General features: G+C 36.9%; 4 protein-coding genes across 10 annotated transcripts in view; 2 read left to right on the forward strand and 2 right to left on the reverse strand.

Moving 5' to 3' along the window:
• Positions 1–2: 2 nt before the first annotated feature.
• Positions 3–13,968, reverse strand: LOC106132097 (tripartite motif-containing protein 3). Of its 3 annotated transcripts, none has more exons than XM_060947451.1 (12): positions 13,626–13,968; positions 10,883–10,992; positions 9,516–10,153; positions 9,055–9,295; positions 8,601–8,763; positions 7,983–8,159; positions 7,460–7,563; positions 7,143–7,228; positions 5,551–5,709; positions 4,212–4,344; positions 3,713–3,959; positions 3–3,198 (listed from the first exon to the last, which is right to left on the reverse strand). In XM_060947451.1, exons 2-11 carry the CDS (start codon positions 10,971–10,973, stop codon positions 3,715–3,717), a joined length of 2,037 nt encoding a protein of 678 aa, XP_060803434.1. In that variant the 5' UTR covers positions 10,974–10,992; positions 13,626–13,968; the 3' UTR covers positions 3–3,198; positions 3,713–3,714. The 3 variants fall into 3 exon arrangements, with proteins under 3 accessions (XP_060803434.1, XP_060803433.1, XP_013186870.1); XM_060947450.1 differs by having other exon boundaries at positions 3–3,192; positions 13,449–13,968; XM_013331416.2 differs by having other exon boundaries at positions 4–3,198; positions 13,449–13,968.
• An 879-nt stretch (positions 13,969–14,847) lies between these two features.
• On the forward strand, positions 14,848–20,681 carry LOC106132045 (cytochrome P450 CYP12A2). Of its 2 annotated transcripts, XM_013331359.2 has the most exons (9): positions 14,849–15,019; positions 15,309–15,421; positions 15,516–15,652; positions 15,995–16,107; positions 16,296–16,412; positions 16,611–16,892; positions 17,205–17,364; positions 17,764–17,976; positions 20,312–20,681. In XM_013331359.2, exons 1-9 carry the CDS (start codon positions 14,961–14,963, stop codon positions 20,645–20,647), a joined length of 1,530 nt encoding a protein of 509 aa, XP_013186813.2. In that variant the 5' UTR covers positions 14,849–14,960; the 3' UTR covers positions 20,648–20,681. The 2 variants fall into 2 exon arrangements, with proteins under 2 accessions (XP_060803435.1, XP_013186813.2); XM_060947452.1 differs by lacking the exon at positions 16,296–16,412 and having other exon boundaries at positions 14,848–15,019.
• Positions 20,682–21,322: 641 nt separating this feature from the next.
• Positions 21,323–26,041, forward strand: LOC106132111 (cytochrome P450 CYP12A2). Its single transcript, XM_013331435.2, has 9 exons — positions 21,323–21,499; positions 21,797–21,909; positions 22,027–22,163; positions 22,296–22,408; positions 22,751–22,867; positions 23,172–23,450; positions 23,603–23,762; positions 24,966–25,178; positions 25,589–26,041. The coding sequence occupies exons 1-9, from the start codon at positions 21,438–21,440 to the stop codon at positions 25,919–25,921; spliced, it is 1,527 nt and encodes a 508-aa protein (XP_013186889.2). The 5' UTR covers positions 21,323–21,437; the 3' UTR covers positions 25,922–26,041.
• Positions 25,670–26,474, reverse strand: part of LOC106132112 (tRNA N(3)-methylcytidine methyltransferase Mettl2) — a 43,208-nt gene continuing 42,403 nt past the window's right edge. For all 4 annotated transcript variants that reach the window (XM_060947454.1, XM_060947455.1, XM_060947456.1 and 1 more), the window contains exon 5: positions 25,670–26,437. In XM_060947454.1, coding sequence (XP_060803437.1) covers positions 26,125–26,437 — 313 coding nt within the window. In that variant the 3' untranslated portion in view covers positions 25,670–26,124. The remainder of the gene's footprint in view (positions 26,438–26,474) is intronic.

Consider the following 26,474-nt stretch of genomic DNA (forward strand, 5'->3'; position numbering starts at 1 on the left):
ACTATGGAAAAGGAAACTCAATGAAACTACGTAATAATTTTCACTTTTTATTGTGTTCTGCACAAAGTAACATAATAGATACACTGAGATAGTAGATGTGATTTTATTTATAATTTAAGTACAGTTTCACAGCTTTAGATAAAATACAATTTGCTTTGAGATAACTTGAATGAGTTACAGAATCAATTCCTACAATTTTGTCATAAAATACTTGATTTGCCAAAATATATAATTCTGTAGTATTCAATAGAAACAAAACGGAAAATATGTTTAAATAGTAAGCGTTAGTTTTCATATATTCAAAGAAAAACATGTCTAATAATGAACACTTTATTTTTGTACCAATATACCGTTTTCACTGAAGTAACATGGAACTTTTACCTTCTATATGCAACAACCCATTTCGTTCATCAAGCTGAGTAATAAAATAATGCACAATTAAATAAGCTACATTTATGGTTACTTTCGCTAAGAGGCTTATCTTGCATTGAGGTCAGTACATTGGTAGTTTAACAGTCACGCAGTGGTATACTGATGGAAGCGGTATTTGCAAAAGTTGACAGAATAAGGGAGAGACGAGACTTAAGGTATGTCTCGTCTTTCCCTTATTGTGTCAACTTTGAACTCTGAAGGCGACCGAAAAAAAATTGAAAGAGAGACCCCACCTCTTTCTCAAAGCAGACAACCACTACACAAGCCACCGACGACTTGCACTGATAACTAATATCCTCCTATCGTAAATAACAAAAGTCAGCCATCTCTTGAAATACAATATACCTGTGTGTACTATGTAAATGCACTGTATATGACAAAGGCAGTGACGTATGGGTTAGTTTGTGACCAACAAGACTAACTAGCTAACTGTGCTAATTGTAAAGAACATGCGAGAAGCCTACAGAGTAGATTTTTGTTTGGAATAGCAACTAAGTATCTTGAAATTTATACGGAACAACGCGTCGCAGATTTACAAACATGGTAGTCGTAATGAATCTATTCTGAATATCCATACTTTAATTAAATAGAACACAGATGAGTGTAATTTACATCTAAATTGTCCAGCTACCTAGATCAATCGTTTGAATGTTCTCAAAATATAAAAAGTAATAATTTAATTAACAAATAATACAGAAACCGAAATGCGTTCATTGGTCTATCGTATATAAACGTGATGTCTAACACTACACTGGGTGTTCAAGTATGGCAGCTAAGATTAAATGGACATTCTGCTTAAAAAAAAACATTCACTTTCAATTCAACTATATCGCATCACTTTCATTAACATAAAACATTCTATTACGAACTTTACAACTAAATAACATAAGCCTCGTACGCGGTGATAACTATTTCAACAGTTATTTGTAACATGAACTACCGATTTTTTTCATAATTATTATCTTATAAGTATTATTGTGTCTACGGTAAAAGCACCGTTCTGATACATAATAATTAATTAAAAAGGTTGTTAAGACACGACCCTATCGGTGTTTTTATTAAAAGTAAGACTTAATTCTTAATTCGGTACGCTAGAAACAAATAAGGATGCCCGTTTATTGCAATTTGTGCAGATTAAATGATTTGTTTGGGAATGCGGATAGCATAGTTAGAAATTACATATATAGACTGCTACGATACAAAAATATACTTTATTATTTAGCCCAATGCGGAGAAACCGCAAAAGTAGAACAACTGAATGTAATTTAAGAGAAAAGTAAATTCAAATGTTTGAAATACATTTTTACTCTTCTTAACTGTAAATATTAACGTCTTGACTTATTAATATTATGTCGTAAAATATGAGATTTATTTGCCTACAAAAATTTCCTCAATTTAGAGCAGGTATGGTATATGTGAGAAAAGTTATAAAATAGATCTAAAAGCGTGATCGTTTTGGAAAATTGAAGCGTGTACATAAGATGTGCTGCCTGATTTTGAATTTGATAATTTGTACGTTCAAAAATATTTATTTATTTATCTTATGAGCCGTTATTTATTATGAAAATATTTATTCCCAATCGTTTTACTACCGACAACACATAATTCAAATATTTACGAATAGAGTTAATTAAGTAGTAATCATTTTGAATATTGACTTATTTTAAATTGATTATTCTGACCCAATCATAACAATTCTAGCGAATTATGACGTCTACTTTCTAGCAAAATGGAAGCAATTTCTCATGATATGGTGTTATAGTCCCATTGAGCAATGTAATGATGCAGTTATTGTAACAAATCATATATTGTAATGATATAACGATAATTATTAGTGATAAATTTGTCCGTGTGTTCGTGATACTGCTACGTAGTAGTCAAAATCACAGATAAAAAACTCATAGCGTTATGAGTCGAAATGTAATAAGAATGATTTTTGAAAGTATAGGTAATTATTTTAAATGGTGTCATGATTTCAAACTACACGTTTAGCCCTTGCTTTGAAAAATATAAATAAACTGGGCTATGACTTATTTTCTATTTATTAATCCTTGATTATGAAATTCAGTAAACATGGCTACACTGATAAATGACACGATTTATTAAGTAGTTTTTTTCCTCTACATATTGTCGTGAAGTCTTACAAATAAGTGAGATTAATCCGATTTCCTCTCTTATAAATATAAATAAGATATCAAATAGTAAAATAATTTTCGATTGAATAAATGCCACTGTTGTACGACTAGTAAGAAAAAATTATAATTGCCAATAAATTTTTTGAAAATTTCTATAAATAACATATAATGAGATGAGTGACTTCACCTTTTGATAACAAAAATATAAAAAGAAAAACTGAAATGTGACGTGTACTTATTAAGGTACAGTCGCCAAAATAGTAATGCAAAATTATTTTTGACTTAGTCTTAGGACTAAAAGCAGTGTGCACCGCTTACATTTTGACGATTGTAAAACTAAAGTCACAAAACATAAAAAAATCAGTCGCATTTGTCAAAATATACACGATGAACGCCGAGTAAACTCGACATAAAAAAAAATAAAAACAAAATTAGCTTAACCGACTTAATACGAAATAAATACTGTAAGTACTATGATTAATGTAGCGTTCGCCGCTAGACTTTGGTGCAAGTACTTTCCGCTCGAATATGGCCAACGGTTCGATTCCTTTATAATATTGGACTAGCATGAAATTCGATAACGATTGCCACACGGCATCAGGCTTTTCTCCTTGGCTGATATACACTGTCCCTGAAACAAATTCAATTCTTCATTAAAGCTTTTTTTTGCAAAAAATAACTAAAAAAATAAATTTAATAAGATGTATTCGATAAAATCTAGTCGATGGCTTTAAAACCGAGGATAACGAAGTTCGCAAATAAGACTAAGTGGAGAATACAATGTCAGAAAGTGTCAGCACAGGGTCAAATCATAATCACGGCCATGTACCAATGATCTGTTTCTGAGTTATGTACACGTTTGAGTGGTGACCAATGCTCTTACTAGATTAATCCATGAATGGATGGACCATGCAAGGGACTTCAAGTTGTGACGAAGAATTGGCCCCGCCAGCAGCGCCAGCCCCGCCACCCGCTCCACTCACCATCACCAGTAGGAGTGCAGCCGCAGGCAGTCCCCGGCGAGGTCGGCCAGCAGCGCCAGCCCCGCCGCCCGCTCCACTCACCATCACCAGAAGGAGTGCAGCCGCAGGCAGTCCCCGGCGAGGTCGGCCAGCAGCGCCAGCCCCGCCACCCGCTCCACTCACCATCACCAGTAGGAGTGCAGCCGCAGGCAGTCCCCGGCGAGGTCGGCCAGCAGCGCGCGGCGCCCCGCCAGCAGCGCCAGCCCCGCCACCCGCCGCGGCCGCCGCTCCGCCAGCTCGCTCGCCGCCAGCACGGCCCCGGACGCCGACACCACCACGAGCCCCGCCCGGCCCCGCACGGAACGAGCGCACACTATCCGAAGATCTTCCTCGGACTCCTCGACGGCTATGCCGCCGTAGCCGCCGCGACCTGAAACATTTCAGTTACATCAATCTCCTAGCGTTTGTTGCACTTAAAAAGGGAACCTGCTTTTCACAAGTCTGGAGACTATGTGATTGGTCGATGGCTTATAACGTTGTGATATAACAACTGATATTTTTATTCCGCAGATTGCTTTCGTAAAACATGACTATGACGGTTTTCTGACATAAAGGCTGGCGTAAGAGCGGAAGTAAGATGATGACGCTGCGCATCACAAATTAGTTCAGAATCCTATATTACCTTTAGGCACAGGCGCCAGCGTATTTTTGAGATTCCCCTCCAAGTCGTAAACTTTCACAGCAACATCAGCCACTATGAGCAAATCTTGCGACAGCGCCAGCCCTCCAACCAATCCTAGTTCGCCACTTCCCACCTGAAATTGTATGATTAGAAATAGATATACGAAATGATAACTCTCTTGAAAATATATTGTTAGGAAAGAGTACCCAATCCAGAACAGTACTTGATTTTTTTGGATGAAAACATCGTGATTGTTACGATCTAATATGCCGTACAGATGATATTACAGATTAACATGTGGTAAATGTAAGATACTCGTTTACTGCATGAAGATTCTGTGGGAATAGTCTATGACGACGTAGGCCAAGTCTTATTTGAAAGAGATACAACTAAAAGTGAGATTAAAAGTGATAAGTGCGATTAACTAGAGATAACCCATCGACTGTGAGATAAGCGGACACCTGCCCCCGTAGGATGGCACGCGCGACGCCGTTTTTATGGGGCGAAAACTGACGCTGTTTCGCTTTTTATTATGACGTGAAACGGGACAGCAATAGTTTCTCGCGCGATTAAATCGGCGTAAACGGGAGCTGATCGTGTTTTGGACATTGTTGTGTGGACATAGTGGTAGTCTTATCAGTATCAAAAATTTAGATAAAAGCATTTATTCCGTGACAATATCATCAGCTCAGCCATCGTCATGATTATTACAAAAAAAAAAACACCTCTTTAAATAGAAAGGGCTGGTACGTTCTGTTTTTATTTGTTTTGTCAGTATTATATCAGACACTTCTGATCTGGTGGGAGGTGAAACTCCGTTCTGTGTGTAATTCTATTTAGTTTTATGAATACGAAAGTAAGTTAATTTTTTTGTTACCTCTTCAGGCGTTGTCTCCTGAGCCAATCTTGCGTAAATGTTGCGTATACATAAATAAGATTCTGGAGGACATAGTCGCGTCAGTAGAATGCTTCAAGTAAAACTCGATGTGGTAGGAAAGATAATTTGTTCGAATCATCACGAGTTATAAGTGTTTTACACAAGCGCAACCGCGAATTATTATGCACACAACGCCATCTAGTAGGCGACCAAGGAACTACATCACTGCATTGACTGAAAATTTCTTAACAATTTAAACAAAAAAGAAGAAAATATTTTATTTGGAAACAAGAACAAGTACAAATCAAGTAACATAGGTTAACGGTGACATCTGCAGAAGTTATGAAACTGTGTCGCAGATGTCAACGCCCACCTCCAGAGACAATAGACTTTTGTTGGTGGCGCAAATTTCGCGGGCGACGCTGCGAATAAAAGCTAGCTAGTAAAGCAACAAATCCCGACCTCCCTCTCGATGTTCCCCTGGGCGTCGAACAGGAACACGGCGCGCGCCCCGTTGTCGCCCACGGCCAGGCGGCGCGAGGCGGGGTGCGCCGCCACGCACACCGGCTCCACGAGGCGCTCGGAGCGGATCGTGCGCAGTGTTGCGCCTTCCGTGTTTACCTACGTCATCAACACCACAATTATTAGAAAAAAAAAATTTTAAAAAACAAAAGGTAACATCGTCATTATCCGAAACAAAACTTGTATTAAGGTCGTTATTATAATGTAAGTTTAATGTACTTGTTTTAAGATTGTTAATTTATTGAGTTTTCATTCGGTTTGATAGTAGGTTCCGCTGCTATTCAGCGCCTTCTAATATTGCTAAAGCGATTTATAAATGTGGACTTTGTCATAGGTATATTACAGACTAGCTGTGCCCGCGACTTCGTCCGCGTGGAATAGTTATTTTGGGCATCATATTTATTTTTACAAACATCCTCCTCGGCTTTATCAATTAGGTATAGCTGCTAATTGTTATGCGACTTGGCGACGACTTGGCCCACATCATTACCCGTGACGGAACGGAGACCGTATAGTGAGATGAGAGGCCTTTGCCCTGTAGTGGGATCTTACAGGCTGATACTTTACTTTACTTTAAAATAGTAATATCTTCTAAGATGTTCATTGAAATTAAGTGATATCAAAGACAGTTGTGTTTACAATGAAATACTCATAATCAACAACAATCTTAAAAGATAGACATAATTAGTTTAAAAGTAGGTAAGAGGTAAAAACAGTACCTATCTATAGGTATGTAGGAAGTAGGATAGAGCAGGGCGTCAGGCGGTCACGCGTATTAGAAAGAACGCTGGTTCGCCGTATTAAATGTTTCGCTGCAAATTGCTTATAACGACTATATCTCAAAACCTATTCGTCTGATTTATATACTGTAAATGGCAATTTAAATCTACATGAAAAGCCGAAAATAATAAACATATTTATTTGGATAAGGATTAATACTGAATTAAAGAAAATTGGTTTCAAAATAACTTATGTTTATAATGAAAAAATAATCTTAAAAAATGAACATAAAAGTGGTTATTGTAAGTAAACCTTAAGAGATAGATATATGCTCTCGCGGACTTTTTTGTGGCAAAAAATGAGTACTTCACATCTTTAGTACATTGTTTTACTATATCTTTGTTGGTTTGCGCAGCGTTCGCGTGGAAAGCTCGCAAATGGCCGACTCGTTCAACTTTCACCTGCATTGTTGACGTTTCCCGTAGGAAATCCGGGATAAAATGTAGCCTATAGCCTTCCTCGATAAATAGACTATCTAACAGTGAAAGAATTATTCAAATCGGATCAGTAGTTTCTGAGATTAGCGCGTTTAAACAAACAAACAAACAAAACAAACTCTTCAGCTTTATAATATTAGTATAGATACAATTACATTACGATATTTTACTTCACCGTAAGATCATCGGTTAGGTAACTAGTTAAGTCAGTTTATGCTGAACGGGTACGCTTTCTAGTTCGGCGAATGACTATTAAACTCTGATTCTAGCATCAAGTTCAGTTCAATAAATAAATATAACAGCGTGGTTACCTACCTCGGTGAGAGTACGGGTCCGCCAATTGACGACCAACACGCCATCCGCCGTTACCGCTATACCAGTGCAACTCCGCCCTGACAAACCTGCAATATATAATTTAAATAAAGAAGGGGGCATACAGACGTAGAAAAATATTCAGACGTAGAAAAATATTCAGACGTAGTGTGGCTTGAAAAAATGTGATGCATCGTAATGGTGGTATTTTACGCATGTGTGAGTGGCAGAAAACTTGCCATTTCGTGAGATAATCTATGACGTAATGGCGGTCATGAAACGCTTATTGAATTGTATTTTTTTTACTGTATATCACTTACCCTCATTAACAATATGTGTTTTGAACGCAAACGTTTCTTCGTCCAGCACTTTGACTCTGGAGTTTCCGGCGTCCAGAACGTAAATCTCTCGGCGTTTGGGGCACCTGCGAACAAATTTATTTCATTTTAATGTCTCTTATTTCTTAGCTCTCCCTAGAATAAGCGGTATAATATACAAATAAAGGGACGATAACGAGAATTTGTATGGAGTCAAGAGAAATATTATGCAAGAGTAGCCTCTTGATCCCTTGATTCTTTACGTGTAACCGAAGATGGTGGTATTGAATTGAAATGCGTTGTTGTATGACAACTGACTTCATATTTGGCCGGGTTGTGCCTCTGACCCAAAAAGGGCCGGGTTGTATGCCATTTCAATTTGATAAAGATGCGGCGGTTCTAGCCCAGATCGACCTTGCAGTCATTCTGATATCCGACTATCTATCTGCCGGTTTGCCTACGCATCTCATTTCTGCCCGACGTGTCCAAAAAAGATTTTGATCATGATCACTACAGCACACGGTACCTCGCAATGGCGACGGGCTGGCTCAGCTGGTCCTTGCCGGCGCCGCGCGCGCCCCACACGGCGAGCGGCGCGGCGGCCGCCAGCACGGCGGCGCGCAGCGGGGAGTCGCGCACGCCGCGCGCGAACACCAGCACGCGCACGCACAGCGCGCCTGGCGACCACGGCCGCAGCGAGATACTGTATATAAAGGGAGAACGTGCCTATAAACTTTGTTTTTTTTTTCGCTTTAGTCCTACTGAAATCTCAGCCAAGTTGGTGTTTTATCTGACGTCTTTTTTATTTCGTTTCATTGACCTACAAGAAAAGCTAGAAGAGAAGCAGTTAGGCGGCGTCTGAGGCGCAGCGGTAGTGCGCTTGTCTGTGACATCGGAGGTCCCGGGTTCGAATCTCGGCCAGGGCATGATGAGAAAAGAACTTTTTCTGATTGGCCTGGGTTTTGGATGTTTATCTATATACATAGGTAAGTATTTATTATAAAATATAGTATCGTTGAGTTAGTATCTCGTAACACAAGTCTAGAACTTACTTCGAAGCTAACTTAATCTGTGTAATTAGTCCCGTATATATTTATATTTATTTAAAGTTCCTTCACTACAGAGTAAATACAAATGAACAGACCGGTAGAGTCCGGAGTCCATGTCGGTGACGGCGCAGGGCAGCGGCGCGTCGTCGAGCGTGGCGGCCGCCGTGACGGGGTCGCCGCCCGTGCTGCGCGGCTCGCCGTGGTAGTCCACCGTGCGCAGTATCACTACCACTTCTAGGCCGCATACGCATGATGACTCTGCCAAATTATTTTTGAACGCCGTATATTACTATCACTTTTATGAAACCATGAAATCTCAATAACATAACGACCGAATTACTAGTATGTAATTACATCAAACTTAAAATTCAAAAATAAAATGTATTCTGCTATCTCGCTCATAACGCGCACATATATGCTGATAGGATTAAATATTATCGCGCCATAAAAAAATTTTCTTCTCATAATCAAAAATTAAAAGAAGGGAAGCGTAATAACTATGGCACGACCATTTTTTTAAAGTATTAAAGATAAAATATAACGACTCACCTAACTGTAAAGTGCATAGGCCAGGGAATGTAGTACTGGTCCGGACTCTGCCTAACTCCACCAAAGCCTCCGCGAATCTTTGCTGAGCGTCGTTATGGCCGAAGTCCACAGCCAAGAACGCGTTCTCCCTTGGCTCGGCCAACGCGGCGGCGTCACTGAGCCTTGCTCCTAGCGCCGCCGCACGGCTACTCACTTCGCGAACTTCCACTTGCTGCTGTAGGCCTGAGCATTCCGCTTCTACCTGCAAATTAGTTAAGGGTTGCACATGTTTAAAACAAACGTGAATTTATCTATCTACTTTGTGGCAAACAAAATACCTAGACCAAGTTGGACGGCCAAACCTTGGAATTATCTAAGGTGGAGGAAAAGGGAGGCGTACGTCATAAAATATGCCGCTGGTGATGTTGATTTACTTTTAATTTTATGTTGCTTCTGCATTAATACAGCTACTGGTGGCTTACCTTTGACTTTTCAGCATCAATCAGCTTTAGTTGTTCTTCCAACAGCTTCCGTTTGTGTGTAGCGGCGGCCGCAGCGGCCGACTTCAGTTCACTGTGTCTTTTATCCAGTGCCGCCCTCAACTCCGCAAAATGCCTGTCAATCGCTTCGTCGGCCGCCGTCGCAGCAGCTTCCAACCTTCGTAGCTCATTCGCCACCGCCTCCCTGGCAGAACCCAGCTTACTGAGGCACTCATTCGCTCTGTACAATAGTATCTCGGACATTCTTTTCAAGGCTATTGAAAACGGTACGACAGTATGATCGCACGGCGTGTCGCTGTGTGGGCCGTCAGCACAATGCCTGCAGAACACGCAATCGCAGGTCTCACAGAAGAGCAGTTCTCTTCCTGGATGTGAGCTACATTGAGGTATAACTTCTCGGCGTTGTCTTGCCATTAAATCGAGTAGTTGGTTGACGAGGAATGAAGGGGGTAGAGCGGGCACCCCGCCCCGTGGTATGGTGATAAGTTCGCGGCATATGGGACATCGGAAGCTGCCTGCGTCCCGCGTCTGGGAGGCAGCTATACGTGTGAGACAGTGTAAGCAGACTGTGTGAGAACATGGCAGAAGTTTGGGCGTGTGCTCTCCACCGTCGTAAGTGCCTGAAAAATTCAAAGGTTATTTTTTCATAAGACACCTGAAACCGAATTTCAATTCATTAATAATAAATAAGATTGGTTAAAAAAAAGGTAACACATAATACTAATACTATTGTAGAATGTTCATATGAACGCCTTCATCTCTTTCGAGTCCATAAAAAACAGGCGTGACAAAATGTGTTAAAGAATAAATGAGCAATAGTTAAGTAAAGTGGCTAAATAAATATATGTATAGCTAAAGTTACACAAGATTTAGGTCACCGTTGTGAACTTATTACCACTCAACTCATTAACGCCTACATACAAATCGTTCAAAGGTAGCATAGGAGTGTCAACCGGACGACATGGAAAGACTCTCTAAATAATTACAGAAAAACATTATGTTAATAATTGTTGTTTCTGGCTGGCTGCATTTAGCAAATAGTGTTATTTTATAAGATAATTATTTTATTTTATACATTCAGTTCGCTATATTGAACAACTAGTTATGTTTTAACTAAAAATCAGATTTCAGGGATGAATTTTGTAGTATTCATGACATAAAATAATGAGAAAACCAGGGAAGCTATATCAATATTGCATTTTCAAAAAATACTTTAACTCGCAATAGGAATACCTGACTTTAAACTTTCACATATAATACCTGTTATATTATAAATAAGAAAGAAAATTATCTAAAGCAAGAGAAAAATATTTAAAACGAACTAAAGAATAGGTATACTTATAACTTACATAAACACGTGCCACAAGTGAGAAAGCTCTCATTGAAGTCCTCGTAGTTAATGGAGACGGTCTCGACGAGCGTGGAACTCATGCTCGCCATCCCGACGCCCAGCCGAGAACTAGACGTAAAACTATTTAGTTACAAAATCATCTACACAGAAAACGTAATTATAGGAATTATATATAGTATTAACCATTGTTTATAGGTATAACATACATATTATGACGCCTTAAACCCTTACGGGATAAACAAACCCAGCAGTCATGATAGACTATGTTTAGGATTAATGATGGAATTGACATATAAAAATGTGCCAGGTTGCTAGACTCGCCTCTTCATCTTCAAAAAAGCCGTAGCCGGCAAACACTACATTTTTTCTTTGTTACCAGACCAGCATTTCATTCTTCAAGACATTTGGAAGGTAAGGTACATTAAATGAACAGTCAACAGTCACAAAAGGACTAAAATTATAATAATGGGATAATAATGATGGGGTGAGATCTACAATTATTTCAAAATATACAAATAAACATTTGTTAGAAAAATTAATATGATACAAACAAGGTATCAACTGGTGCTATTCTGATATCCCACCAGGAAAAAAATTTTTACTACATGAGATGATTTCTTACTTGTACGTTTATTATAACATGGGTTATTATATCTGCAAGGTCATTATGAGGAAAAACATTGATGTTTTTTTGTAAATATGCAAGTTAATTAATTGCTTTGAATTCAAAAACAGCTATAATAATTGTATAAACATCTTCTCTTGTAGAAAAATAAAAAAAAAATACTTTCTAGATAAATCTAAACATATAAAAATAATAACAAATGGGGATTGGCAAATGTGGGTTTATTTCTGTTCTGAATATTTTGTATATAACAAATTTTGACAAATGTTGATTGTCTGTAAGTCTGTCTATTATATAAATACTAGAGGCCACCGCGACTTCGTCCGCATGGAAACCCTATCAATCCCGCGGGAACTCTGGGATAAAAAGTAGCCTATGTGTTATTCTGGGTCTTCAGCTACCTACATACCAAATTTCATGGTAATCGGTTCAGTAGTTTTTGCGTGAAAGAGTAACAAACATCCATACAAACTTTCGCCTTTATAATAGTAGTAGGATTGCTGTACAAAATTAAGATAAAAAATTACAAGGACATAGGAATCTTAGACCTGATAAGTGCAGTGCTTCGTATGAACATTATTTTGAACCACCGTGTGGTTCCTGGCACCAATAAAAAAAGAATAGGACCACTCCATCTCGTTCCCATGGATGTCGTAAAAGGCGACTAAGGGATAGGCTTATAAACTTGAGATTCTTCTTTAAGGCGATGGGCTAGCAATCTGTTACTATTTGAATTTTAATTCCATCATAAAGCCAAACAGCTGAACGTGGCCTATCAGTCTTTTCAAGACTGTTGGCTCTGTCTACCCCACAAGGTATATAGACGTGATTATATGTATGTATTATTTTGAACAATGAAGGAAATGAGATCCGAGCAACCATTGGGTGACTCACCAATCATACATGCTCTGGATTGTAATGTGCTTCAATTGGTTGATGTGCATAATTAATTAAATATTCATCATTCACATTTAAAAAAATTAAATTTGAAGTGATTTGTGTCTGTAATAAAAACACCAGGTTTGTTGTGCTGTGGAATGTGTTATGCTAAGGAAAAAAACACAGTTATCTACTGCAAGCTCTCATGCTCGTTTTGAAGTGTAGTAAAAATTCAGTATATGCTAACTGCTAATAATATTCATATTGAAGTCATTAATTTCATATTTATTTACAATTTTTTTTAATGTAGACAATGTGTAGTTTGTTCCACTGCTTTTTCTACACAAATGCACGAGGCAGCAGCAGATATAATTAGATTTCAGTTATATGACATTGATACCTTGTTTGTTGTGTTTATCCCTTATGGAATAGACAGTAAACAAGAGCTTGTTTAGTGTAGCTTTTACTAGGAACTGTTTAAAAAGTAATTAAACTTACAAGAGATAATCTCATTAAAACACCTGCATAGCTGTTATGTAAGCAACTTGTTTAGACATGTGATAAGATAGAGCTTAATTTGATGCTGCCCTATGTGAAGGTTATTAACCTTTTAAAGAAGGAGGTACTTACAAACATATTATGATAATAAATGTGTAGTAAGAACACTATACTTTGGCATACATAGTGGTATGCCAAAGTATAGTGTACTGCAATATATTTTTTGTTTACCCTTATCTTTCATTCATTCATATAATCATGTCTATACCTCTTGTTTAGCTGATATAATTTATACTTTGATATTTCTTAACAGCATTTGAATGTAAGTTTTTTATGTACTGTTTCTAGGTTATTTACATTAATTACATAGGATATACTTATTTGCTATCTGTTGAAATGAAATTTATTTTGCTTTTTTATAAAGCACATTCAATGCATTTTGTGTATGTTATGATGGGTAGATAAATTTGAATAACTTATCCATAATTTTACAGTGAAGATGCCATAAGTGCTCCTTAAAAGTAGGACATGCACAAAATGAAATATGAGATAAAATACTTACAGGAAAGAACAACAATACATGGACGTGTTGTATCTAGATCAATCACAGACACAGCTCAGTCTGTTTATCTCATTTTATGTGTATATTTGAATTTGTGATTTAATTTTATGGTGATTTAAATATGTTTAACTTGAGACTAGTGCACCGAAAACACACGATAGGAAAATGAACACTCACGAGAATTACCACAAAGCCCAATATCTTGACGCAAGCACATTTAAGTACTACACAATTTGCTTAGGTATTAAATATATTGCTTCTATTCACAAAACAATGTAAAAACGCGCTTTCGTAATCGATCGATATGTAATAGGAAAACTATTCTCATGACAAAGGAACTTCTGAACACTGTTTTTAACGATGTTATGACGATACAATAGAAAGAAATAACATAACAACTGGACTTTGACGCTCTTAAAATGTTTAAACTTTGTTTTCACATATTAAATTAGTACAATATCTTCGGTCCAAATATTTATCAAAACTATTTTTGTCGTCCATTAACCTCACCACCATAACATCGAACTGTCACTGTTCTTGACTTGACAGTTGACAGGGACAGTAGGGTTGGGCGATGCGATATTGGACATGTAAAAAAATCGATTTATAAGTGAAATGTATGAATCGATAAACTACAATAAATACATAAAAAAATAATCCTTTATTACATTATATTAAATGAACTCAAAAATATATTTTTACTGAATAAAACAATTCATAAACGATAAATTATTTTTTTTTTCTTAAAATCGATCAATTCGACCATATCCACATTAGCCACCTAGCTAAACGTACTCTTTCAGTTTTTTCGATACTGTTAACTGTGTACTTCGTAAGGAACAAAGACGTGATATTTGTAAAAATAACAGTTAGTTACCTAATTTTAAATAATACGAAAGTAAGCGAAAGCATACGGGTCCACACACAGTTTTCAGATGATACTGACATTTGACTCTGCTTTTGTCCTCCAGTCGCTTCCTACGATATCCACAAGAGATTGAGTGAAGCAGTGCTTTCATGGTCCGCAGTTCAATACCCGGGACCAGTAGTACAGTACTCTGAACTATCGGTCCCGGGTTCGATCCTCGGTCAGATCATTATGAAAAACTACTTTTTTGGGTACTTATAACATCGTTCGTTGATTAGTTTATCGTATTGAACTAACTTTGGTCCTAGTTTAGCCTGTCTCACATTTTATTTGTCTGTACGATGAAACCTCATTGATTTTCTCTTTTCAGCTGGTTTTCTTGATTTAGTTCAAAGAAAGCCTTATCTGATGTAAGTACCAGCGTCAATGTATCATTACTGCAATGGTGGAAAATATTAGTCAAATAAGGCCCTTATTACAAAAGGTATCAGTTAAGTAGGTATTATCTATATATGTTCAGCGATTGTGAACAAATAATTTAGTATTCGTCATAGCGTATGTGAATTTACACGTACCTATTTGATGTGAAATTTGTGTTAATAACATACTTACTTATAGATGTAATAAAGATAGCTTGAGTCGTAATGAATTACAAGGCAATTAGTAAGTCTATAGACATACACAGAAGGTTAATAAATATAAGGTAGTTATTATGTTTGTTATAATGTTACGGCTCGAATTATAGGTATTTATTAATCCATCATTATTCACGGTCGATTTGGGGGAGGCCTCCACAACAGAGGGTGTATGAGGTTTTTTCTGGAGATAAGACATAAGTAATAATAATAAATTGATCCGTACGTACATTGTCTTAAAGTTACTAATAATAAAAACTAATATAGAGTCGGCTTCTTCGTTGCTCGGGAGCCTCTAGAATTCTAAACCTGGCCTTGCCATTGTGTTTTTAATTCAACAACGCCTGATGTTTTCAGACATGGCGTCCAGCGGTCGTACTCGTCAGGCCAGCCGAAGCCATTCGAATCAATACCGGGGCTCTCGTCTGTACCTGTCTTGGGTACTCTGCACCATTTTCTGCCTGTTATAGGTTTGTTAACTTTATATTTATATTACGTCACATTACATTTACTTACCTATTTTAATTTACAAGGGTAATAAGCTAAATAATCATTCATTTTCAGGTTCAATAGGATCCAATTTGAATTTAGTTCAAACCTTTCAAGTCTTGAACGAGAGATATGGCTCAGTAGTAAAAATGGATGGATCATTTTCTAAACCGAGTATGCTTCTTCTTTTTGAGCCTGAACTTTATGAGCAGGTAACATTGTATGTAACACTGTCTATTAATTTAACAAGTACTATGTAAATTAAAAGCAAAGAAAAAGAGCTTAAGGGCCCACAGCGTCCTTATTACATTAGCGACTTTCCACTATGTTTCCACTCTGACCACAGACTGACCAACAAAACATACCAATTGGAATAAACTTCATTTACATTGTTTCTCTCCTGCACAATTTTTAACGAGATTGTCGACTGAACATTAAGAACCAACAATTATTCCAAAACATATTTTTATTGGTAAAAAGAATTAGTCCACAAGCCGAGCATACCGCGTGAATACTAAAAAAAATAATAGATAGGTACCTTGTTAATGTTAAAGGTGTTTAGAGCTGAGGAAAGTAATCCAATACGGCCTGGACTGGAAGCTCTGGCTTATTATCGGGAACAGTTGAGAAAATCCACTTTAAAAGGTGTTACTGGACTAACGGCCTCGTAAGTATGAATTACTCACTTTTATTATGGTATCTAGCTTTTTCATATAAGCAAACTCTTTTCATTATTTTGTAGCAGTGGCAGTAAGCTTCAGTGGAATTTTAAAGAATTAGGTATAATAACTAAAAACCCAAAATAATAATGACTCTAAGGCAATCCAGTTAAATACCTACCTTTCATGATTTTAGGCAAGGAGATAGCTGGAGAAGTTTTCGAACCAAGGTAAATCCTGCGTTATTGAAAATTAAGCTACTGAAATTATATGCGCCAGCATTGGAGGAGATTTCTAAAGAAATGGTAGACAGGTAACATCAACGAGAAGCTTAAATATTGTTTTACGTGTTCCCCAAAGCACACACAAGTCTTTTGTCGTTCTTGAAAATAATATAAAGTATACGTAATTTAAATGAAGAGATTCACCATGTTGCCTTTGCCATTGAAACTTTATTATGTTATGCAAAACACAGAAGATATTACGAACAGCTAAAAATTTAAATTTTCAGGCTAATCAGACTTCATAGGGAGGGCGATTACCTAAAAGAAAATTTTGATCGAGAGGTGATAAATTGGGCTTTGGAATCTGTCGCCTTCATTGGTATGGACACAAGGCTGGATTGTTTGACCGATAAGCTTGGTCCTGACAATCCCAGTAAAAAACTGATGAAGTGCGCAACGGACATACTAGATTTGTCATTCAGTTTGGAAACCCTGCCGACTACTATGTGGAAGAAGTACCCAACCAAAACATTAAAGAAGCTCGTGGAGGCATTCGACTTGCAATGGCAGTAAGTATTTGTTTAGAAGAAAGTTAGGCAGCGTAACGAAAATATGGTAACATGCTAAAATCGACAATAGGTATTCTATTTCATTAGTCTATCCTCCTTATCTCTAAACAGCGCCTTTGACCACGATCTAGTAATTATTAAACTCCATAGGATAAAATTACTAGTACTTAAGCTGCGTCTCCAGATCACAGTCTTCTTGGATCTATATGAATATTTGACATAAAGGATAACTAAGTAGGTAATGAGACATTGATTCCAGATAAGATACCTTCAAAAACGATATTTTATTTGATGATACATTTAACATTTCAGAATAAGTAGCCAATACGTCGAAGAGGCCGAGAAACGGATAAATGAACGAGGTTACGACGTCCCCGAGGAAGAGAAGACCATAGTTGAGAGGCTACTAGCCGTTGATAAAACAGTGGCTATCATGATGGCAACCGAGATGCTGCTCGCTGGTGTAGACACTGTTAGTAAAGGCAAAGAAATCACCACCAACTGAACGCTCAATACCAACACTCTAAAAACATATCGGAATTCTGATTTGTATAATTATACATATATCTTGCGGATTTAAAAGACGAAAAGACGAGCTAAGCCGAAGTGAGAGCTAAAGATTTGAATAAAATATTTAAAATTCCTCATGTCACCTACACCAAAGAATGAACCCTTGTTTTCTACTTCAATCATTATCCTCCTAATCAGTTGACCCCTGCAATCTTTGGGTTGGATCGAGTTGCCTGAATGTGCAAGTTTCCTAACGATTTTTCCCTGATCGTAAGAGCATCGGCTTAGCAATAAAACAAATAGTATAGGTACTTCAGAAAAGAGTTTTCTACTTTAATATTGTTTCTTATCTGGCTTTCAGGTATCGTTTACTTTGATCTCGCTTTTGTACGACTTGGCCATGAATCCTGAAAAGCAGGAGAAACTTCGCGAAGGGCTGTTTGCTGAGAAACCAAGCAAGCGATACCTGCGAGCATGCATGAAAGAGTCGCTTCGATTGTCGCCCGTTGTTGCGATCAATGTTAGAAGGACGGGAAAGGAACACGTTGTAGCCGGTTACCACGTTCCGAAAGGGGTAAGTTTATGATATATTTAAGTGTCTGTCAATGCAACTGATTTCTTCAGAGTCCAAGTTTACCGCAATAGTTAGTACCTACCTATGTCATATATGCAATCAATCAATCATTTCTCATCTCGGTACAGTGAGTGTCTTCTTCCGTAAATATAACGACTTAGTGACGGACATTTAACGTACATCGAGTGAAATAATTGAGTGATCTGAATTAATTTATTTATTTAAAACTTTATTACACAAAAAAATTTACAAAAGGCGGACTTAATGCCGTTTGGCATTCCCTACCAGTCAACCAGCTGACCAAACAGAAAAGCTTTAAGTTGGTGGTGCAATAAAGTGCACATGCATACTGCAAAATACATATCTACATTACAATAAATACATAAAATACATATACATCTATACTTATAATAAATCTGTAGAGAGGTCAATTCTGTACATGGAATATATTTTCAAAATAACTATCAGGGGGTGATTAGTGATCGATACTGATGCCAAAAATGCAATCAGTAAAATTTTTGTCTGTCTGTCTGTCTGTATGTTCTTTATAGAAACAAAAACTACTTGACAGATTTTTACGAAACTTGGTACAGTTATTCTTCATACTCCTGAGCAGGTTATAGTATACTTTTCATTACGCTACAATCACTAGGAGCAGAGCAGTGAAAGGAAATGTTGGGAAAACGGGAGAAGTTACTTGATTTTTTAAGCTTCCGTCGCGTGTGCAGCCTTAATGGTTAAAGATACAGCGAAACCATGTATAACGGAAATATTCTACATAAAATTATTAAAAAAATATCCCAAGACAGCATAAGTCTATCTTTTATGGTTGACTCACAATAACACGTGTAATTCCTAATAGCTTAGGAGTTCGGAGATTTCTGATTATATTTCTTTACTCTAATGTTTATAATACCAATAACACTTACACTCATTCGTAATTCTTAAAAATTAATATAAGTACCTATTCAATAAAAAAAGAATCATCGAAATCGGTATAGAAACACCAAACTTATACATGAAATAAAATACCCTAACAAGCCATCGTGCGTAAATACTGAATCATGCTATAAGGATTATGTTTGCGTAACGGTTGCCGCGCTCGACGCGGCTAGCGGCGGCAGGGTATAAAAGGGGCAGGAGGCGAGCGCAAGCTTCATGACCAAGGCAGCCAGGGGGAGACCTCACGCAGTTCTCTCCTCCAGCCTCCCCCTGAAGACGAAAATCGGGATCTACCAAACGTACGTCAGATCCCGCCTCACGTACGCGGCCCCGGCGTGGTACGCATTCTGCTCTAAGAACAACAGGAGAAGACTCAGCGCCCAAGAGAACCAAAGTCTCAGAGCAGTCGTCGGAGCCCCGCGCTACGTGAGGAACTCGACGATCCTCAGGGACCTGAAGTGGGAGAACTAGATATTCGAGAGGGCGGACGCGTCATCACACAGCCACCTGCGCGGCATCGCGCCGCTCCACGCCTGCCCTCCGGGCCGTCGGGTGAAACCCTCCCCTCGCTGCCTTGCGGCAGACGTTGTCGACCAGTGACAATGCCGCCGCCGATGGGAACTTCCAGTGTTTGAAGACGTGAAGACCCAGGCCGTTACGGCCGCCCCATCGACCTGCCTACAGTCGTAGGCAGCGATGATGCCATTGAAGAGGGCCAAAAGCCCTGACCAAACTACTCCGACTCCCCTACGGGAGTATGGGAAGACCCGAAGACGGCAAGATAGTATTGCACAGGCGTTTCAACTTTATTTTCATTTCTTTTGTAAGTTGTAGGTATATATTTCTGGGTATAATTCTATTAGAATATTTTTTTAGTTTAAATAGGCACTTAGATTTATCTATACTGATATTATAAAACTGAAGAGTTTGTTTGTTTGTTTGAATGTGCTAATCTCAAGAACTACAGGGTTCAGTTTGAAAGATTATTTTTGTGTCGAATAGACCATTTATCGAGGAAGGCTTTAGGCTATATAACGTCTAGCTGCAACTATTAGGAGCGAAGAAATAATGGAAAATGTGAAAAAAATCGGGGAAGGAGCATCCTTGAGGGCTTCAATGATGCCCAAAATGACTATTCCACGTGGACGAAGTCGCAGGCACAGCTAGTACATAAATAAATTGGTATAAGTAACCATGTAACAAATTCATTTACGTCAGGCAGGATTATTTGAAATTTTCTCGTATTTTACCTTACCTTGTATTTTACCCTATTTTTATAAGCAATGCGTGTGCTATTTGACCGAAATCCTTTCAGTTTTGTGTGAAGAAATGCACACTCCTTTAAAGCGAATTATGCAGTAGGTACTTCATTAATAAGTCATTTTGCTTTCAGATTGACGTGATTGCGCCAAATGAAATTCTGACCAATTCAGATAAATTCTTTCCAAGAGCAAAAGAATTCTTGCCGGAAAGATGGCTTGTGGATAAAAGTGATCCCTTATACTACGGAAATGCACACCCTATGACTAGTTCACCATTTGGATTTGGTATAAGATCATGTATAGGTCGTCGGATAGCAGAGTTAGAGATTGAGACATTTGTAGAGAAACTGCTGAGAAGTATTAAAGTGAAATGGGAAGGACCCCCTCTAGAAGTCACAACAAGAATTATGAAAGTTCATATCAAACCATTTGGTTTCAAATTTGAAGTTATACCTAACAGAATTTAACTAAAATATATTTATACAATTTTTATTGTCTTTTCTAATGCATTTTTATTTTGTCTCATTGTAACATTCGTCCATTAAAACAAAAAAAATACATACATACATATGGTCACCTCTATATCCTTTGCGGGTTAGACAGAGTCAGTCAGTCAGTCTTGAAAAGACTGAATGGCCACGTTCAGCTTTTTGGCTTAATGATAGAATTGAGATTCAAATAGTGAGAGGTTGCTAATCCATCGCCTAAAAAAGAATCCCAAGTTTGTAAGCCTATCCCTTAGTCGCCTTTTACGACATCCATGGGAAAGAGATGGAGTGGTCCTATTCTTTTTGTATTGGTGCCGGGAACCACACGGCACAACAAAAAAAATTACAGGAAGTAGGTATACCTGTAATAATGGCGATTACAATTAAACTGACTGTAATGAAATTATGTATAGAAAAGGTTGCAATCCAGACACGTCTGCCTGTTTACTTGACGTGGGCTAGGAATTTTTCACACTTAACTCTTCCTGCGAAGCCGAGGCAAGTCGCATACAAAATTAAGACAACAATCATAGTAGATAAATAAATACATAGAGACTGGCAGGAATGATTCAGCAATTGTTTTATCAAAGCAGATAACATAGGTGTCCTGTTAATACTTACTTGCTCAAGGTCATAAGAATCGGATCTATTTTCGTGCCACTCACGCCCAAAACATTAACAATTCAGTACGTTATTGGCCGCGAGCGAGGTCATATGTGTATTTTGTTAGAATTCAATATACAGCTTGAATCTAAATAATACGAGTATAATGAAATATAACAAATCAATTAGCAAATCCTTAGAGCTTATAAGGAGATCCGCGAAAGTAAGGTATGTTTCTAGTAATACTATCAAAAGCATGATCATATAATCGATGCTCAGATCTTTAGATGAAATGAAATCATAATCTAAAAGTTGTACCTACATAAAGACCCGACAAAAAGGGCAGTAGGGCATAACAGTACCTAGGTGTCCATTACAGCTGTCCAGTCCATATAGCTACGTAGTTTTAGAGAATGTTAATGACTCTGTTTCTAAGATGAGGCCCAACTTGAGTCTGTTGTTAATTACTTCTATTACAGTGTATTATATAAACATGATTTAATAAAATAAAATTTATGGTTTCAGACATGGCTTTCTGCGCGCCTACTCTACAGATCAGCCGAAACCATTCAAATCCATGCCGGGGCTTTCTTCATTACCTGTCATTGGACCTCTACATCACTTTCTTCCTCTGATAGGTTCGTGGATAACTATTTACAAAATTATATTCCTTTTTTTCAATTTATTATAAGGAGTTCATAAAATTATCTAGTTATTCTATTTGTAAATAACAATGCCATTGTACGTTTCTCCAGGCTCAATAGGGTTAAGGTCGAATTTCACGGAAACTTTTGGAGCCTTGGGTGAGAAATATGGGCCAGTGGTGAAATTGGATGGAATATTTGCCAGAGCCAGTATGGTACTCTTGTTTGAGCCAGAACTTTATGAACAGGTATAAGTAAGTTTATTTACATTTAACGGTAACGGTTTAAAAACACATTAGAATTTTTCTCATATGTAAATTAAAAAAGTAATTAAAGACGTATATTAAATGTGTTTTCTTAAGATTATGATAATATTTTAGGTATACAGGTCAGAAGAAACGAATCCATTGCGGCCTGGATTTGAAACTCTCACTTATTACAGGGAAGTTATGAAGAAATCCACTTTTAATGGTGTTTTTGGCTTAACAACAGCGTAAGTGGGTGTCGTTTATTTTCTTAAAAAGTGATTAATTCAAATTCAAATTTTTATTTGCATAATATGAGTACAACAAAGTCTTAAATTTACATGTATGCCAGATCTTCATATTTACCCGCTATTATATTTTTTAAAACGCGATGAAATGAATAATAATAAATAGATACTTAATTACTTTATCGACAAGTAAATATATGATGTCCTCTGTTTCTAACCACGCTATGTATTTAAAAAAAAACAGTGCAATAGAAATGTTAAAAATTATAATATCGAAAAGATAATAGAATATCAATAAATTAAAGATAGTTTGGTTTAATTAATGATGTCTCTTATTTTTAGACAAGGAGATGATTGGAGAAGTTTTCGGACTAAGGTGAATCCTGTGTTGTTAAAGATTAAACTTATTAAATTATATGCACCAGTATTGGACGAAATAGCTGATGAAATGGTGGACAGGTAACTTTTTTAACAATAAAATTAACAATATTAAATTATTTAAATTATCTTAGGTAAAGCAAATCAAGTACATACATATGTACTTGATTTACTTTTACTTTGAGTAAATCAAGTAAGTACCTACATTTAAATTGTCCATTTGACAAAACAGTCATTCTATGACAAAATATACAAAATAATTTTAATATATGTATCTACGTGACGCTGATGATATCAAAGCTTATATACGTATTCAAAGGCGAGATTTTTGTTTTGTAGTTGATTGAAAATAGATCAGATTTTTTTTGTAACTTTTCTTTTTCAGGCTCATCAGGCTTCAAAAAGAAGACGGCTACTTTAAAGAAAATTGGGACAAGGAAATTACCAAATATTCTTTAGAGTCCGTCGCCTACGTGGGTTTGGGTAGTAGACTGGGCTGTTTAAAAGATGGCCTGGGCGATGACCATCCTAGTAGACAGTTGATTCAATGCGCAAAAGATATAATATCTTTATCTTTTATGTTAGAACTTTTCCCGAGTTTATGGAAAATATTTCCGTCGCCAACTTACAAAAAGCTCGTTAAGACATTCGATTTGCAATGGGAGTAAGTATATTATTTGAGTACATCTATACGAAATTCTACAAAGAACTAAAAAAAATTAATTAAAATCTCATAACTAAGACACGAAAGGAAATTCAATAAGTTACTCAACTCAAATAGATATTTATGGCTAAGACATTAATATAAAATTCCAGAATTAGTCGAAAATACATAGCCGAAGCGGAAAAACGGATAAAAGAAAGAGACCATGATATTCCGGAGGAAGATAAGAGCATAATTGAGAAGCTGCTAGCAGTCGACCAGACTGTCGCTATTATGATGGCTAATGAGATGTTACTGGCTGGTATTGACACAGTAAGATCCTATATTTTTTTAGATTAAGAAGAATGAAAGGGTAATCATCATTTCAATTTCCTGTCATTTTATTCTTATATCTTATTCGGTGTCATAAAGCGATCACATCGTTTTTGTGTTCACCAGTTGGCGCCACTATCGACCAAGGTCCAGAAAAAGCTTTCTCTATTATATTTGACTACTAGCGACCCGTCCCGGCTTCGCACGGATGCACAGCCGATACTAAATATATCTCTATTAGAACTAACTAAAGGACCGCCCGCAAAGCGGCTAACTAAGTCTTGCTCCCGGCAAAAGTGTCACTTCTGCCTGCAGTCCCGCAGTGCAACCTGTTGTTTTAGGATACATAACAAAATCATTATAGAGCTTCTCTATAAACAATATTTGATGTTGAATTATTTCACCACAACTTATTATCTACATAAACTGTACTTATTGATGAAATGATTTATTTTGATAAGGATTAATAGCATGAGTAAAAAAAACGCGTTTAAATGTAGACCAAAAAAATTCAAGATTTTTAAAACAAAAATGTGGTTGTTGTGCCTCACTTGACATAGATAGGTATAGTGTGTCGCGGACTTTTTTGTAGATATTTATAAGATCTACAATTAATTAAAACATTTTATGGTTCTATCTTTTGTAGTTTAGGCAGCGTACGCAAAATAAGCAACTTTTTGGTTGATTTTTTTCAGTTTGTGTCCGAAAAATCCAAATATATTACGGAACCCTATTTTTTTCCAAAATAAAATATAGTCTATGTTGATTGTCGAATGGTGAAAGAATTTTTAAAATTGGTCCAGTAGTTTTTGAGCCTATTCATTACAACCAAACAAACAAAGTTTTCCTCTTTATAATATTATATATATATATATTATTATACTATTCTTTCTTTCTTCTACACTACATATGACGGCCTCTGTGGCGCAGCGGTAGTGCGCTTGTCTGTGACACCGGAGGTCCCAGGTTCGAATCCCGGCCAGGGCATGATGAGAAAAGAATATAGAATATATATATAGTGTAGAAGAAAGAATTTACGACACACTAGCGCCACTAGCGGCGAATCATTCCCTCTAAGCGATATTTATATTTAACATAACTGTAGCTTAGTTACATCAATGCGAGAAAAGTATATCTTTAGAAAAAAATATTACTACTGATAATACTACTGCATTTCAAATTCAATGTATCATCAAATTATAGGTGTCATTCACTATAACCACGCTACTATACCACCTGGCTACGAACCCTGAGAAGCAAGAGAAAGTACGACAGGACATTCTATCTAAAGAGACTAGCAAACCATACTTGCGAGCGTGCTTGAAGGAATCACTAAGACTTCTACCAGTTGTTTCAGCCAATTTGAGAAGGACTTCGAAGGATCATGTTGTCGCTGGATATCATATTCCGAAAGGGGTAGGTTAATTTAAGACATTCTGTTGTAATTTTAACATAATATCTGATGTCTAGATTCACACCACACTCACATAATTGCATCAATATCCCTCCCGGGGTAGACACAGTGCTCATGAAAAGACTGACTGGCCACATTTACTAGTATAATGGAATTGCTTAATAATGAAATTGAGATTCAGATAGTGACAAGTTGCTAGCCCATCGCCTACTAAAAGAATCCTTAGTTTATTAGCCTTTCACTTAGTCGGCTTAATGATACCTAGAAAGTCTTGATTCAAGATGGAATATAGTGGTATACTTAGTAAACAACATTGTAAACATAGCAATTAGTGAATATGATGAGACAAAAGTATATAAAATTAGAGACCTAATCAAAAATCAGCCTTTTTATATCGTAATCATGATTTCAGATCGACGTTATAGCGCCTAATGAATACCTATCTAAACAAGACAAATTTTATCCCCGCGCCAAAGAATTTATACCCGAAAGGTGGATAGTTGACAAAAGTGATCCACTTTACTACGGGAATACGCACCCTATGGTTACCTCACCTTTCGGAATGGGGGTTAGATCGTGCATAGGCCGCCGAATAGCAGAGTTGGAGATTGAAATATTCTTCAAGAAGCTGTTAAAAAGAGTAAAAGTAAGCTGGGAAGGGCCACCTCTCAAAATTGCATCGAAAGTAATGAATTCACATGTTAAACCTTATGGTTTTAAGCTGGAGGTAAAAAAAAAATCTTGAATAACAATATGTTTGTAATAAACAATAAATTATCAGCATAACGGAAGGCTAAGGCATTTAAATTAATAAACATATAAATTATTATTTAATAATCTATAATAAGGTTTATTATAACTGTAAGTTTATATTAATTTGTTTGTGCTCTCTGTTAAAAAATTTTTGTTTTATAAATTTTTTATTTAAAAAAATAATTAACAGATAATTTATAAAGGTTTTCTGTATTTCCCTTGAATCCATATTCTGTACATAGTCAACATTTTACCCCTGTTTACTTGAAGTCTTCTGTCTATTAAATTTTGTTCTTCTAAGAAACCTGCATTTTTGAATAGGCTTGATATCTCTTCTTGGGTGAAGAAGTATACCCTAGTGTTATCTCCTCTTGCATAGAAGTTATCAGATAGACAGCGGCCTTTCTTGAACCGTAGTTGAGCCAAGTCATACTTGCCATAGTCTCGAAATACAATGAGTCCCCCTGGTCTCAAGTATTTGTATATGTTGCTGATTACAGTTGGCATTCTGAAACACATAAAGTTACAAAATCAGGAGGGTTCAT

Source organism: Amyelois transitella, chromosome 13 (assembly GCF_032362555.1).
Source record: "Amyelois transitella isolate CPQ chromosome 13, ilAmyTran1.1, whole genome shotgun sequence".
Classification (NCBI taxonomy): domain Eukaryota; kingdom Metazoa; phylum Arthropoda; class Insecta; order Lepidoptera; family Pyralidae; genus Amyelois; species Amyelois transitella.